Source organism: Oryza brachyantha, chromosome 3 (genome assembly GCF_000231095.2).
Source record: "Oryza brachyantha chromosome 3, ObraRS2, whole genome shotgun sequence".
Lineage (NCBI taxonomy): Eukaryota > Viridiplantae > Streptophyta > Magnoliopsida > Poales > Poaceae > Oryza > Oryza brachyantha.
The window spans coordinates 27769013-27785032 of record NC_023165.2 but is presented as its reverse complement, the minus strand read 5'-3'; the positions used below and the strand labels follow the sequence as shown (position 1 = coordinate 27785032).

The 16020-nt window shown below is 44.0% G+C and overlaps 3 protein-coding genes across 3 annotated transcripts; all 3 read right to left on the bottom strand.

The window, feature by feature from the left end:
- Positions 1–2654: 2654 nt before the first annotated feature.
- Positions 2655–5334, bottom strand: LOC102705334 (polygalacturonase-like). The gene is made up of 7 exons (XM_015835048.2): positions 4868–5334; positions 4562–4732; positions 4246–4266; positions 3889–4096; positions 3597–3787; positions 3337–3453; positions 2655–3215 (listed from the first exon to the last, which is right to left on the bottom strand). The coding sequence occupies exons 1-7, from the start codon at positions 5282–5284 to the stop codon at positions 2982–2984; spliced, it is 1359 nt and encodes a 452-aa protein (XP_015690534.2). The 5' UTR covers positions 5285–5334; the 3' UTR covers positions 2655–2981.
- Positions 5335–9990: 4656 nt separating this feature from the next.
- On the bottom strand, positions 9991–11667 carry LOC102722381 (chaperonin-like RbcX protein 2, chloroplastic). Its single transcript, XM_006650702.3, has 5 exons — positions 11194–11667; positions 10867–10958; positions 10712–10769; positions 10535–10600; positions 9991–10435 (listed from the first exon to the last, which is right to left on the bottom strand). The coding sequence occupies exons 1-5, from the start codon at positions 11446–11448 to the stop codon at positions 10313–10315; spliced, it is 594 nt and encodes a 197-aa protein (XP_006650765.1). The 5' UTR covers positions 11449–11667; the 3' UTR covers positions 9991–10312.
- Positions 11668–13249: 1582 nt separating this feature from the next.
- LOC102722101 (40S ribosomal protein S2-3-like) lies at positions 13250–15213 on the bottom strand. The gene is made up of 2 exons (XM_040521699.1): positions 14471–15213; positions 13250–13598 (listed from the first exon to the last, which is right to left on the bottom strand). The coding sequence occupies exons 1-2, from the start codon at positions 15131–15133 to the stop codon at positions 13437–13439; spliced, it is 825 nt and encodes a 274-aa protein (XP_040377633.1). The 5' UTR covers positions 15134–15213; the 3' UTR covers positions 13250–13436.
- Between the last annotated feature and the right edge of the window lie 807 nt (positions 15214–16020).

The window sequence follows — 16020 nt, the reverse complement described above, 5'->3', positions numbered from 1 at the left end:
GATTGGAAGTAGCACGAATGACTCGCGGCGTAGGATGTTGACGACGGCGAGCCGCGACCGATCGATGGGGAAGACGAGCCGCCGTTGATGAACAGCAAGCGCAGAGCGCTTCTCAAAAACCTTATTCGCCCTCTCCCGATGCAGGACTTCACAAGGACGAAAGTTCCGGAGACCTGCTTTCCCGATCGATGGTGCACGCCGGCGAAGGGGACGGAGTAGACGAGTGGCGGGCGCAGCATAGAGAAGAGGCAAACCCTAGATTATTTTTCACATCCGTTGCAACGAGGTAGCGGTCCGGTATTTATAGGACGTGTGATCAGCACGCCTACCACGTCGTAACGGAACCGGATAGGCCGCGCGTAACCTATCCGGACTCTATGCTATCTCGTGCAAGAAAGAATCCGATACGATAGGTTTTCAAAAACTGATCACCGGAATTTTCGTTTCACGCAGCAAAACAAAACTGCAAAAGAAGCTGCATCTGCGCAAGCACGAGGAGCCAATTTTGACCGAGCCCGGGCGAGGCGAGACGAGCGAGCGCGCGCGTGTTGCTCTATTTCCTTCTTGCTCAAGAGCCTAGAGAGCACCCTCCTATTTAAGGAGGTCTTACTCTCATAGAATTAGCAAGGTGGTACTAAATGTTCTTATGCATGCTTCCATGAGGTGGGCTTTTATGATTTTCCTAGAAATTATTCTACACATGGGCCTTAGCCCAATTAATAATTCCCACAAACATTAAGTGAGTGCCAAACATTAGTCTCATCATCCACACTACCACAAATATGATTCACAGACTTATTGCAAAAATCAGAAAGGGAAAAGCGGAACAAGCCTCCGCACTCATAGCCTTTACCAATAAAATATCCATGTTTAGACACGACTACTTTATTAGACTCAAACACTAACTTAAATCTGTGTCTACATAGACAGGAACCACTAACGAGATTCTTGTCGATAGTAGGGACATGCTGCACGTTCTTCAGCTGCACGATCTTTCCCGAAGTAAACTTCTGATCCACTATGCCAACACCATGAACAGAAGCATGCGACCCATTCCCCATTAGGACGGAGGAATCTCGGATGGCCTGATAAGAGGTAAACAATGAGATATCAGTACAAACATATACATTGGCTCCTGTATCAACCCACCAATTAGTAGATTGACTGACTGAAAGAACAGTAGTAAAATTACCATACCCTGTCTCATCTTCAGTCTTGCTAATGGTCACATTGACAGAGTTAGATGTTTGTCCAACAGGTGCCTTCATGCCCTTGCATCGTGGGCACCTCCTAGCAAGATGGCTAGGCATACCACACACGAAGCAAGTTCTCTCTTCTTTGTTGTCATTGTTACCCTTCTTCTTGAAGTTAGTGTTCTGCTTGGCTTTGAATTTCCCGTTGTTCTTGTGAGAGGGCTTGTGCACCACATTAGCACTTGACTGTCCCCCATCGCCTTTAGACGCAGCATCTTTAGCCCGAGCCTTCTCTTCAACATCAAGAGACGAAATCAAACCCTCAACGGAATATTCCTGTCTCTTGTGTTTTAGTGCAGCGCCGAAATTTCTCCAAGTAGGAGGAAAGCTTCGCAATAATGCACACAGCTACAAACTTATCGAGTAAGGCGCACTTTAGGAGTTCGAGTTCCTTAGCGATGGTTTGTATATCATGAGCCTGTTCGACCACAGAACGGTTTTCAACCTGCTCCATGATATACAACTCATTGCTAGCATCAGTGGCACCGAATTTGGTATTCAGCACATCCCACAACTCCTTAGCGTCAGTCATATGCATATATGACTCTACAAGACGATCACCAAGAACGCTAAGAATTCCTCCTACAAACATAGTAGTGGCTTCCTCGAATTCTTTCTATTGTTCAGCAGTCAGAATCCCTTCAGGTTTAACAGTACTAACCCAGAAGCACTTCATAGCCGTCAGCCACAGAGTGACCCTGATCTGCTATCTCTTAAAGTGCACACTGGTGAATTTATCCGGCCTCAGTGCATCGGCAAAACCAGCCATCGAAAAATCAGAGTGCCTATAATAAGGTTTTTGGATTGTTGAAAGTATAAGCACATAATGATTTAATCTATCGCGTAAATAAATCATGACATTGTAAGGTTGTTTTGAAGAGGATTGGAAGCAGCACGAACGACTCGCGGCGTAGGATGTTGACGATGGCGAGCCGCGACCGATCGACGGGGAAGACGAGCCGTCGTTGACGAACAGCAAGCAGTCACGCAGAGCGCTTCCTAAAAACCTTATTCTGCACCGGCCTTATTCCCCCTCTCCCGGTGCAGGACTTCACTCCTCTCCCGGTGCAGGACTTCACAAGGACGATGGTTCCGGAGACCTGCTTTCCCGATCGCTGGTGCACGCCGGCGAAGGGGACGGAGTAGACGACAACGGCGGCGCAACACAGAGGAGAGGCAAACCATCTGCGCAAGCACGAGGAGCCAATTTTGACGGACCATTCACGCGCATGTCGTGCGCGCGCCACCCGTCCCGTCCCGTCCCGTGCCAGGGCCAGGGCCAGGCCAGGTGAGCGAGTGCGTGCGTGTGTTGCTCTATTTCCTTCTTGCTCAAGAGCCTAGAGAGCACTCTCCTATTTAAGGAGGTCTCACTCTCATAAAACTAGCAAAGTGGTACTAAATGTTCTCATGCATGCTTCCATGAGGTGGGATTTTGTTATTTTCGTAGAAATTATTCTACATATGGGCCTTAGCCCAATTAATAATTCCCACTAACATTAAGCCTGAAGTATTTGCTGCTTTGTGCTGTTGCTCTGTATAAAAGAATTTACAGGTATCTGGCTTGAATAAATTTAACAAATACACACTCTATAGCCTTGTAGGCACACTGCATTGCAGGTTCAGGATACAAACCCCAATGAGTGTATGCATGAGTGTGACTAGTCTCTTTTGATTTTTTTTTATACACACTTTATACAGTTTGATGAATTTTGTCATGTCCAGTTCCCCCTAGTTTGTGCCTGTGCATGGCTGTGGAATAACTATTCCAGATTTCCTCCATTTTGCATTCTGGCATGTACTTCCTGTGCTACTGCTGTCACCCACAATTTTCAGGTAAATGTCCTGCAGGGCAATGTCATAGCATGGGGAACTCTTGCTGCAGTTCAGATTGATTGCAATCTGGGAAGTTGTTGTCCCTTTGATGTTCTTGAAGACCACGTTGCTGACCTCCACTGCTGACCCCTGAGATAATCATATTCATTACAATACAGGGTGTAATTAGATGCTTCTTGCTGAGGGTGGTACTATTCACCTGTGTTAAATATAAGATTGGTAGTGAGGTTTGACTATTTTTTTTAAGTACCTGTGCCTTGCATGGCTTAGCTGAGTCACAGTAGTTTTGGTCAATGATTATTGGGTTCTTGACATTGTTCATGATCATGTTCTGGAATATGATATCCTTGGCGTATCCACTCCCTCCCTGCATGGATTTGCTAATGCACAGATTAAAAGCCATACCAGTATACCCTCCTCAGATTATATTGAAATTCCAAAGTTTGGATAAATTTCATACTAATTTCACATGAAACAATATAGATCTCTACAGGAAGAGAGAGAACTGACCTGCCATGTCTTGATCCGAGCTCCATTGGTGGTGCCATAGAGCTGCACTGTGTCTATGAAGATACCAGACACCTCAGCTCTGGAGTTGCCATCTCCTAGGCTCCCAATGCTAATCCCATGCCCGGGCCCACACACCAGTCTCGTGGCATGTAAATCGTGGGTCCCATCCTCGATCGACATGCAGTCATCACCTGCAGATTAACAACAACAAATGAGCTAATTAGAACTCTATTGCATAATTGACAATTCTGGTTTTATTTTAGAAAATAATAATTTTAGTTAATTACTCTACCTGTCTTGATGGTGCAGTCGCTGACTTGGACGCTCTTGCTGCGAGTGACGTGGATGCCATCTGTGTTGGGGCTTGTGCCGGGCGCGTTGATTGACAGGTGGGCCAGCTGCACACCTGTGCAATCCTCGACTGACATGTGGATCTGCTGGCTGTTCACCATCTTCAGACCATCCACCCTCAAGTTATTGCACGTGTGGAAACTCAGCGCCTTCATTAAATTACAGACATGTTCACCAAACTAAAATTCAAACTAGCCAAAAGAAATTCAAAAATGTATTGTAACAAAATCTATTTAATTTAAAGATGAAAGTGGCCGATCAAAAGATTGCATTTGCATGTATGCACTGATGCACGTACCGTTGGAGCTCCTTTGCATGGCTGAAAAAGGAAAATGGAACTCGGTTAGCGATCGAACATGGCCATCAGAATTGACCAAATTAAATTGAAAATTTTGAATATCACATGAAAGAAGTAGAAAGTCAAGGACCATGCAACGTGCAAACGAAAAATTAATTTGACGCAGCCGCCATGCATAATTAAGTAATTAAACCATCACACATCAGGAAAAACGGCGCCAACTCGTTGATTTAACCACCTCTTCTACGTGTAATTAATTAAGCCAATTCATTCATAGCGACTTGACGTGATTTTTGTTCAGTGTAAGTACACTTACGAGGGCGCTGTTGATTTTGCAGGAGTTCTTCCACCACACCTCGCCGTTGCCGTCGATGGTGCCGCCGCCGCCGACGGCGAGGCCGTCGACGCCGCGGACGACGATCCAGTACCTCCTGTTACTGTCGCTCCACTTCGACATGTCCGGCGACGCCACCAGCGTTCCCTTCACCTGCGTCGTAAAAGCACAGGAGAGTTTATGATCAAATCGAACTAATTAATTTCAGCAAGATTAATCGATCAGTGCTAGCTAGCTGCTGCATTAATTAATCAGCTTCAGTTCTCCATATGATCGATGGGTACGTACCATGAGCGTGATGCTGGATTTGCAGGGGCCGGAGAGGGTGACCTGCTGGAGCAGGTAGCGCCTGCCCGCCGGGACGAGCACGACGGCCGGCCGCGGCGAGGCGCAGGCGGCGCTCCACGCCTTCGCCAGCGCCTGCGTGTCGTCGCCCTCGCCGTCGCCGCGGGCGCCGTAGCTGTCGAGGCTGAACAGCCCGCTCTGCCTCGTCGTCGTCGACAACGCCGGCGGCGACTCCTGCAGCGACCTGCCCCTCCTTATCATCACTGCAGCTCCTGCCTCACCGCCACCCGAGTCGCCGCCGTCACTCAACACGCCGCCGCCATTTCTGGCCATGGCGCCGGACTGGAGGACGAAGGCCATCCCGAGTAGGACAGTCGCCATGAACATCACCGTCTTCCTCGCACCGGATGCCATTTCCATACTGCAAATCTCACAAGCTAGCTACCAAGGAAACTAATACTTGACTACACAGATGGAGCTAGCTAGCTAGCAAGCTTGAGACGAAGGTGCGGCCATGGCGAGGTATTTATACGCGCTGGCTAGATTCGCGCGAGGGGTTCCATGGGCGATCGAGCTAGCAAACAGCATGCATGGAAGAACACGTACGTACGTACGTGCATGTTGCGTGTGCTTGCGCGGAAGAAGAAGATGGCGGAGTTAAGCTAACCTAGATTAAGCTAGATATGCCTCTTGACGCCTTCGTGGCTGCACACGCATCACGCGTACATATCACCGATCGCCATGCACGTACGCACACTGCACGCACGCACGCATCAGGCCAGGTAGACCACACAGATTCTTCAGGCTGCAGGCATGGCACTGCAACCGAATTCAGATACACAGAATGCGCCTGAAATTGCAACGGATTGGCAACTAACATCCATCTTTTTTTTTTTATCTTGTCAACGATGGGATGGAGTAACTCTTACACGCGATATTAGTTAACGAGATTCAGCCAAAAACTACTATCTAGGGAGATATTGTTCAGCTTTCAAGAAAAAAGTGAACGATGTACGTATTTGTAAATAAATCATAATTTATACATAATTTTTTTATATACAAGTTCTTAAAAAATCCAAAATCTAAGGCTAAGAAATAAATTACAATAAAATTTAAATTTTAGCTTATAGACACGTAAGCACAGTCGAAAAGATGGATTCCATATACATGGTTTAAAGGACGCTACTACCTGATTAACATAACACACCTAGCCACAAAGGAGTCTAAAGTCTAAACACGGTGATCTCGCCGCCATGCATGCATGTATGCATAGATCGAGATACAGTAGTGCAGCTAGCGTGTGTACGTGCATGTGATAGATCCATCAGGTCAACTACTCGATCGATGTCTGAAACTACAAGCGTGAAAAACAAAAACAAAAAAAAAACAAATCAATGAAAATCTAAAGCGTTTCATGCGTGTGTATTACTTTCGGGAGAGAGAGAGGAAAACCAGCTGATGCGTGCGTACGTACGTATCGTGCATGTGCATGTGCATGCATGCACAGCTCCATCCGCCATGGATGGCGGCTCAATTAAGCTAGCGTACGTACGCACGCACGTCGACGTACCGTGTGCAATGTATACGTACACTAACCACGTGGGTTAACACCGACCTAAGCTAATTAATCATGGTTAATTAATCACCTCCGTCGTGGCGTCGATTAATCACTCGCCTTTTTGCAACACACGTACGGAATGAAAAAGCGAGACTTGATTAGCTAGCTCTAGCTAGGTAGCTAGGCTGGTGAGAGAGAGAGAGCGCGCTACTGTGTGTGTCTGTCGAGAGGCTGACGTGTGGGCCCGGGAGTTTTTTTTTAAATGGCAAAGGGGACATTCCCTGCTTTCTTTCGAAGCAAATTAGCTAGTTAATTATAATGGCTCAGGATCGATCACTTTGTCCCTCAACTAATCATAGATGATGGCGATGTCAAAGCTAGCCGTCGAGCCGTAATGTTTAGCTCAGGCCGTGACACGTGGCGTGTCGACTGTCAAGCCATGCATGCACTAGCTACTGTTAATGATTGAGACTGAAATGATTAATTAGTTCGTTAATTAATTCAGGGACGACTTCACGCTAGCTCGAGTACGTACTTACGTCTCCTTTTTTAGCGTTGCAAAGTTTCAACATATCGGAGGAAAACTCACGAATAAATTGGCAACATAATAAATTAAGGTCATGAATAAATTTGATTTAGTTTTCTGCTAATTATGATTCGCCTAACTCGCAATTAATCATCCCACAAGAAATTCCACGTAGAATTAATTAATCATTATTAATTTTTGGATTGGAGCGAGAGAACGGACGAATCATTAACTCTCTGATCGCCAAACAAGCAACTCGAGTAAACGCCCAGGATGCATACATAAATTGACATATACTATTTTATATATTTTCCATATATATCCAATTTCAAAAGAAAACGTGCGTCCGATCGAGTATACGAATGGATATATTCGTGCGTGCGTGTATACATACAAATGTCTACGCGTGCGTACGTGGTCGTTCTAGCTCCACACGTACAGTATACATACAACAGTGAGAACAAAAGACGGAGATATACACATTTTTTATTATTATTTTGTTTATTTAAAAAATCATTCTTAGGTTTTTGAAATTGTCATCAATCCTAGGTTTTTGGGTACACGTACATCCTAGTACTACCATTCGCATTCGTAGTATTATCATCAATCTTGGGTTTTTGAAATTGTCATGTCCATATTCATAATACTAGGATGCATTTTATCCATTAATAGATTGTTATATTTTTGTTATATTTTGAAACCGATGAACCATGTGTTTGAATTAGCTACTTATAAACTAATGAGCAATCTCATTGTTTGGTTTTTCCGTGAAAAAACCGGACGCCATATTTATAAATGAAAAATAATGTGTGCATAAGATTTTTATATACGTGTTATTAGAGATCTAAAAGTAAAGATTAAAAAATAAACTACAACAAAAGAACACCATAATATACTCTAAATTTAAAGTTAAAATTTTAAATTTTACCTTATAAGCATAAATATAAGCGAAAAGATTATATCAAAAAAAAACCAACCGAACCATCGGTTGAATCAAAACAACGAAAGAGACAACATCGGTGGTTCGGTTCTGCTCAAAGATTACCCTGAAATTGAACCGGTAAAAATTCGATGAACTGCCCAAATTTTTAGTGAACCAGCCAGTCTTCAGTGAACTAACTGGTTTTTAGAATTGAATTGTTTTTTCAATTTATATTTTAGCAATATTACATTATAAATTTATTAGCTGGTTGTCGTTCTATAATTATTTGTTATATTATGGCTATATAATAATAAATATATTGGTTTGTTTATATATAATTTACTAATTTGTTATGGTTGTTTATTAAAAGTGATATAAATAAAATCATATACTAATAAATAAAAACTAACGGTTCGACCGTGAAGCCATGAACCGACGGCCAGAGCGGGTGGACGGCCGATCTGGTTTTTTTTTTTACTGTGCTCTATGCTTTCATGCATGATGGAATAATTGAGCACGATGTTAGCGTAAAGACGTGTGGACAGAATCAGGCATGATATGATCGGTGACTCACTGACTCGTTAGGATGATGACGAGTCTGCATGTCAGCATGTGGAGTGCCAAGCAGCTGATTGTGTCATCGCTCTAACAGTTTCCCGTTTCCGTGACATCTGCGAACTGGGCCGGAACGGGATCGCGAGCAGCGAGCAGCGTGCAGCCCATCTCGGAACGTATAATCCATGGGGAATAAGTCCATTCGAGATCCCTCGACCTATTGTTCACTCTGTTTTTCGTCCTTTGACCGTAAAACCGGATACAACTGATCCCAGAACTATCAAAACGGAACAGCGAGATCCATCCGGCCCACGTAGTTGGGCCCGGACAGGACAGTGTGCCATGTCCATGAGCCTTAAAAAAGGTTTGTGTTCAACGTTTGACAATCTATTTTATTTATTTTTAAAAAAATGGTCACTTGTAAATTATCATTTATGTTTTATCATATAATAATCAGAAAAAAATTTAAATAAGATGAAAATCTAAACATCATATCTTAAAAAATAAAAAATAAACTTATTTTAGAACGGGGATGTAGTAGTTGGACCGGAAGCCCAGAAAGGCAATGAAAGCTCCATGCGGGCCGTATTAGTTGGGCCGAAACAGGGAACGTGGGTCGGTCCGTGGATAACAAGGGTTGGACTTTGGTTCGAATGAAACTAAGTTTTAAAATTAAAATTTAGTTTATGTCGTTGAGTTTACAACGGATTATCCACGAGCCGGTCATGGTATTCCCTAGCTCTATGCGGTCCAGTATGGTCAGATTAAATTGTGATGCGTTGTATTATATGTCAAGTTACAGGCGCAACTTACCAATAGTATTGGATGGGTAATGGTATTCCAACAAAATGGGATAACCGACTACTAACTGTTATTTCTTCCGTTTCATAATCTAAGATGTTTAACTTTTTTGCTTGCAATATTTGATCATTTATCTTATTTAAATAATTATAGAAATATCATTTATTTTGCTTGTGACTTACTTTATTATTATCAAAAGAACTTAAAACACAACTTGTTATTTTTTATATTTGTACTAAATTTTTAAATAAGACGAATGGTCAAACATTGCAACAACCAAAATCAAACATCTTACATTATAAAACGGAGATAGTATGTGCTAATAGTATGCCTAAAAAACAGTCAATTTTAGTTGCCATGAAGGCGTCACATTCCAACATTTTCTTGAAACACGGTATAAACGTAGACAATCACATGCACAAGCATTTTCGAAAATTGAGAAAACATATCTGATGGTCATGATGAGTGTCTCGTTAGTGATAGTTATGTAAAGAATAACTAGTCCTAAATATAAGCATCCATGTAAAGAGTTTAATTCAGGTGGGCAGGTTTCCCATGAAGCTTAACTAGCTAAGGTACCCTCAGTTCACATATTCCAACACATTTGCTCTTCTACATTGTATTTGTATTGTGATTTGTATCGATCAACGTATAAAATAGGACATTAATTGGCCATGTCAGTATATAAGGTGCTGTTGTAAAATTTACCATATCTTCTCTCTAGAGTCAAGTAGTAATCAACAGCACACCAGAGTAGCAACTTATGACTAAATTGTATCGACGAACTTAATTGGTCCAAATTACAGGTTACTACGCTGTACTTGTACAGTGTCGATGAAATGGACCAAACATTAGCACACACACACTCAGCTAGATCATAATCTATAACTCTGAATGGACTCTGAATTTGTACTCATACTATTACACTGGCTGGTTGAGACATTAATTGTACACTTAATATACATACATACATACATCTGACTCAAGCAGGAATAAGAATTGCTCTACCTATCGAGCTAAAGTTTTTAATTAAGTTCAGCAACTCAAAAAGGAGGTGTATGCGTCAGGCAGACAAAAGCTTTGTTTTTAGCCAATCTTCTCTGTGTTGGTGTCGTCTGTTGGCCAGATGACAGTCTCCATGAGCCGCTCTCGCATCAACGCCAGGTTCTCGTCGGATATCCTCTCGTACATCATTGCATGGTCACATTTCTGACAAATGAAGAAATTCAGAATACCATTTGAGACTACAAGTTCATAGCTTTATGACAGATTATCTTAATTAGAACAGTGCAATCCTGGTTACCACACCTTGATCCATTTGCTGTACAGGTGAAGCCTGGTTATCATCACTCGCTCTGCAAGCTCCTGCCTCTCCTGTAACACACAGGGGACATTCAAGCAAATTAATCTTTAGTTTTCAGTTTGCATTGGATTTGCATATTTCCAAAAATTCAATCATCTGTGCAGTCGTTTTGTTTATTTAACCTTGCCCAGAGCACGAAGGAAGAGTTTCCCATCTGTAGGCTTGTTTACAGCAACAAAGCTGAATACAAAAAGAGAATCAAGAACACAATTTAAGTAGTCTGACAGGGAGATCCTGAATTTTCTGACGATGGAATGGTGAACGGTGGATAGCTTACTTGTAGAACCATCGGTAGCTTGGTGGGTTCATTTCGTAGAGCTGGGTGAGCACGGTCTTCACGGCTTTGTAGGTGAAGAAATTCATCAATTGCTGCACAAAGAAAGAACAAGAAATCACATCAATTTTCCTTCACTCATCTCGACCATGAAAAAAACCCAGCAAAAACAATCGCAGCCTGCTCATCATTCTATCAGCAACAGAATCTTGAATTTTTCCCTTATGGTTTTTTTCAGGATCTAATAGGTATATCAGACAAGTAATCAATTGCTAAGTTCATCAAAATCTGAAACATTTCCATCCACTGCTAGCAAGAAAGCTTAATTACCACATGGACGTCCTCGAATCCTTCCTCGTAGTTTCCGGCGAGGTTGCAGACGACGGCGAGGCCCTGCTGCTGCCGCCTGCTCCTGCCCCTCACCCTGGCCGTGCACGCCGCCCGGCGAGGCCGCCGCCTCCAGTCTCCGGCGAACAGGCTCACGCCCGACCGCCGCCTCTGCCCGGCCGCCCTGCAGCTCCCTTCCGCCCTCACGTCGACGGTGGCCACCGCCCCCACCGCCGGCATCACCTGCACCCCGGCCATAAGCGACAGCAGCAGCAGCAGCTATGGTTTGGTGGTGGCAAGCTCTCTGGTATATAACAAGAACCAAGTGGCAGAAGCAGCGGCGGCGAGGAGGAAGAAGAAGAGGAGGAGGAGGAAGAAGAGGAGGAGGAATTGTAGTCTGGCCTCCTCGGCTTCTCGTCGTCGTCCTCGTGGCTGGCCAGGTGCCGGGGTGCAACTCTGACCAACCAAAATTTCTGAGGCCCAGGGCGCGTTCGAGCAGCTCGTCGTCGTCGCCGTTCGTAATTTTTTTTTTTTTTGCTTCAGCTCCGTGCAGGACACGCGGCGGCGGGGGGTTGGACTGGAGGAAGATTCTAAAGGGCGGTTTGGCGCGGCCGGGCCCGCGTGTCATGGACGGAGAGAAGGAGGTCGCGTTTCCGGCAGGTTCGGTGAATCTGGAGCAGAAAGTTGGGACGGCGACCTGCCTGCTGCCTCTGCGAGTTGGGAGAACAAATGGGAAGCAAACTGAAGCAAGTGCAGAGATTTCTTGCAGGAACAGGAGACCGATTCTGGCGGTTTCAGGTCAATGTTCGCAACCTTTTCTTGTGTGGTGCCTTGGTTGCACACGACTACGAGTATGAGCACGTAGCTCGTCAGATCATACAAGTCGCCTAACCAGTACCCACGTTTCGTCCTCGTCATCAAGAGCATATGCAAATGTCCCGTTCAGTTTCATTGTTGTTACACACGAATTTAGGGATTTTTGTGTGATTCAAGAAAACGCCGTTATAAATTAAGGGTTTCTTCGAATCGCAGGAATTTTACAGAAATTTCAGAGTAAACAGTTCAATTACTCCAAAATTCCTGTAAACCGAAGAGGCCCTAAGAAATATTTTTAAGTATTATACATGGATTTAAGAAATTTGGGGTAAAAGAAAACAACGCTGCTACAAATTCAGAAAGGTTTCAAAAATTGTACACGAATCTAAGGAGGTATATTTTGGCATTTTCAATAGAAAAGGCGAAATGGAATATTTATTTTAAAATAATCTACAAATTAAATTTTTATATATGTGTCCTTAGCGATCTAGAAATCAGGCTTAAAAAATAAACTAAAATGATAAAACTTTAAATTTAACGTTGAAATTTTAAATTTTGATTTATAAGGATAAACATAAGCAAAAATCGAGGGCGTAATAAATTTAGGGTAAAAAAACACAAAACACAGTTTCACACAAATTTAAGAAAAGATTGTAAGAAGTTTTTACAGTCATTATTTAGCTTTGGCTTGTACTTATAAACCAAAAGTTAAATTTTCAACCTTACTTTAGAAGTTGATTTTTTAGTCTTTTGGCTTTCAGATCTTTAAAAACAAGTATATAAAAGATTTATCCGTAAATTATTATTCATCACTGCCGTTTGGGGCACATCAAGAAAATTTTATATACCAGTCTTCTGTTCATACACGTCGCAGCAGCAACATCAGAAAGACTCAGGGTAGTGAGCCTCATTACCAACAAACGATGCAGCAAGCGATCAAAAGCGACAAGGTAGAATAACAGGAATCTTCAAAAGGTAAATCAACAAAACAGTATCTCAGATTCCCAGTGCGTTCATACTGGTGAGCCGAGCTGAAAACAATATCACAACAAAACGACGCAGCAGTAAATCATAGGAGTATAACGACGGAGTAGAATATAAAGAGTGTATGGCTGGATATCAAAACGTCTAGTTCATGGTAAGAGAACTGTGACGAAATGGAAAATTTAGTATTCAGTAAACTGGCCAGCAGCAGCCCACTGAAAACATAACTTCAGAACCAGTAGTCAACTGACAAAAACGATTGATAAGATAATAGTTATGCAGCATTCATTGATAAAAACAGTATCATAGTACCATGATCCAAAACTTGACAGAAAATAGAGGCATCCAGACGCAGCATAATCCGACGATGACAATAGGTTCTTAACTATAGTAAAACAAAGTGCATCACACAACTCCGAGCTAGCAAGACTCTTTACTTTGCCATCCTAAGCCTCTATGTTCTCAACAGGAGCATCAATCAAAAGAGCCTTAGTTGGCTTGGCCAAGAGATCGGTGTACTCCTGGAATGGTGACTTGACGAACTTGGTGTCCCTCCAGAAGTCAGGAGTAAGGAAGCCATAAGTCTTCATCAGGCAGTCAAAGGTGGCCTGTACACAACACAACATTGGGTTATAACTATCAATTAACTGTGACCAATAAGAATACAATCAAATAGGAATAGGCCACAAGCCATCACAGACAAAGGGCCTTGAGCCCTCACAAACCATATACTGTATAAGTCCACAGTAAAATCAATTGGAGGTATAACAGAATGAAACCATATTTCATGTCACCAACAGAATAAGCCAAACCATATGACAAGAATGTGCAGACTTGGACATGTAAACAGGTTGCCACTAACACAGAAATTTATCATTGGATATGGCAACACGCTTTGGGTATGAACTGGACTATTAATTGGCTGGACAGATCAGATACACTCCTACCCATTCTAGCAAATGAAAACGACCAGTGCACAGAAGACTGGAGATCAGACAAGTAAAACATCTGAGCAAAGCATCAAGAATCAAATAAAATAGTGAAATGCATAGTTAGCTAATAGCAGACATTATTAATAAATCTAGTACAGAAAGGCTGTAAGCCTGAAGTAACAAATAAGCTGTAACTCTATTTCAGGAAGGTTGTAATCCTGTAACAGATAAGCTAACTATTTTGAACCAAATAGTTTTGAGCACAAGCCGCTTCTTTGCGGCAAGAGACATAACAGAATACTATGAATCTACCCAGATGCATGTGTATATACTCTAAGCACAGTACCACTCCACACAAAATCTTATAACAAATCACCTTGTAGTAGTAACATACTTAAACATTCACAATTTAACAATACTACGCAAACAAACAATTGAGGTGTTCATAAATCTACCAAACGGCCCTAAATAAGCAGAAAGGCCATAGTTCAATACATTATAATACAATAAAAGAACGGAATATTAACAAAAAGGAGTGACATTTATACCTTGACGAAGTTGCCAAGGGTCTTGGTGGATCCACGTGACGAGGTGAAGACATCTTCAATGCCGGCGAACTGGAGCACCTTCTTGGGCACACGGGCGGCGACAATACCGGAACCCCTGGGCGCGGGCACCATGCGCACGGTGACGGAGCCACACTTGCCGGTGACCTTGCAGGGCACGGTGTGCGGCTGCCCGATCTTGTTACCCCAGTAGCCCCTCCTGACGGGGACGACGGAGAGCTTGGCCAGGATGATGGCGCCGCGGATGGCGGTGGCCACCTCCTTGGCGCACTTGACGCCGAGGCCGACGTGGCCGTTGTTGTCGCCGACGACGACGAAGGCCTTGAAGCGGGTGCGCTGCCCGGCGCGGGTCTGCTTCTGCACGGGCGTGATCTTCATCACCTCGTCCTTGAGCCCCGGCACGAGGGTCTCCACGATCTGGTGCTCCTTGACGGGGAGGGAGTGGAGGTAGATCTCCTCGATCTTGGTGAACTTGCTCTCCTTCACGAGGCGGCCGAGCTTGGTGACGGGCACCCACTTCTCCTCCTCCTGGCGCGGCCCACGGCGCCCGCCGCGCCGCCCGCCGCGGTCGCCGCGACCGCCGCGCCCGAAGCCACGGCCGAACCCGCCGCGCTCGCCGCCACGCTCGCCACCGCGCTCCGCCATGGCTGGTTGGGGATTAGGGCTTCAGAGGTGAGGGGAGGAGAGGAGGCGAGGAGACTGGAGGCTGCGGCGGCGCGAAGGGTGGGATGCCGAGATGGTTAGGATATTTATACAGCCGAGGCGCCGAGAGGGTTAGCGCAGCTAGGGTTTTGAGGTGTGGATGCGGCCGAAGACGTGGGCTGGGCCGTTTCGGCCCATTGCGTTGCTTTGAGGCCCATTTAGGCCTTGCTCGACGACAGGAGGATTGTCATGGATGTTGGCGGTGGCCCATGAACAAGTCCATCTAAGCCCAATGAGGCCTATGAGATCCGTTTACGTCGAATCGTATCAGCACATTCATTTGTGGGCCGAAAGAAGAAAAGAAGAAGAAAAAAAAACTCGAGCTGTTGACAGGTGGGATTTACCGTACGCCACGTTAGCAAAAGTGGGCAAAGATAGAGTCGATTGACGTTCTTTAAATAGTTTGTACCAGTTTAGGAGTATACATTTGTGTTCTTAGAGTTAACAGTCCTAAAGACTGGACATTCGGTTGAGTGACATCTGATGAACTTATTTCAGATAAAACATGTGCTGTTGTAAGGGTAAGAAAGCTCCGAAGATGGCTGATTAAATTGGGCCTCTCCATGCCTGTAAGCCCATTTTGATGGGCCAAACCGGAGGCCCGTATCTTTGCTACCGATATAGGCCTTGGTAAGGCTTGATACTAGATAATACAGCCTACGTACACCGCCGACGTGCATCATCGAAGGCGACGCATACTGAGCTGGGCTTCCATTTTTTCGCTTTTCTAAACATTTATAAATGAAAATGTCAAATGGCTTATTTACAAATAAAAAACAATTCATATAGGTTAAATTTTATATATGTGTGCAAAACGAGTTAGAAACAAA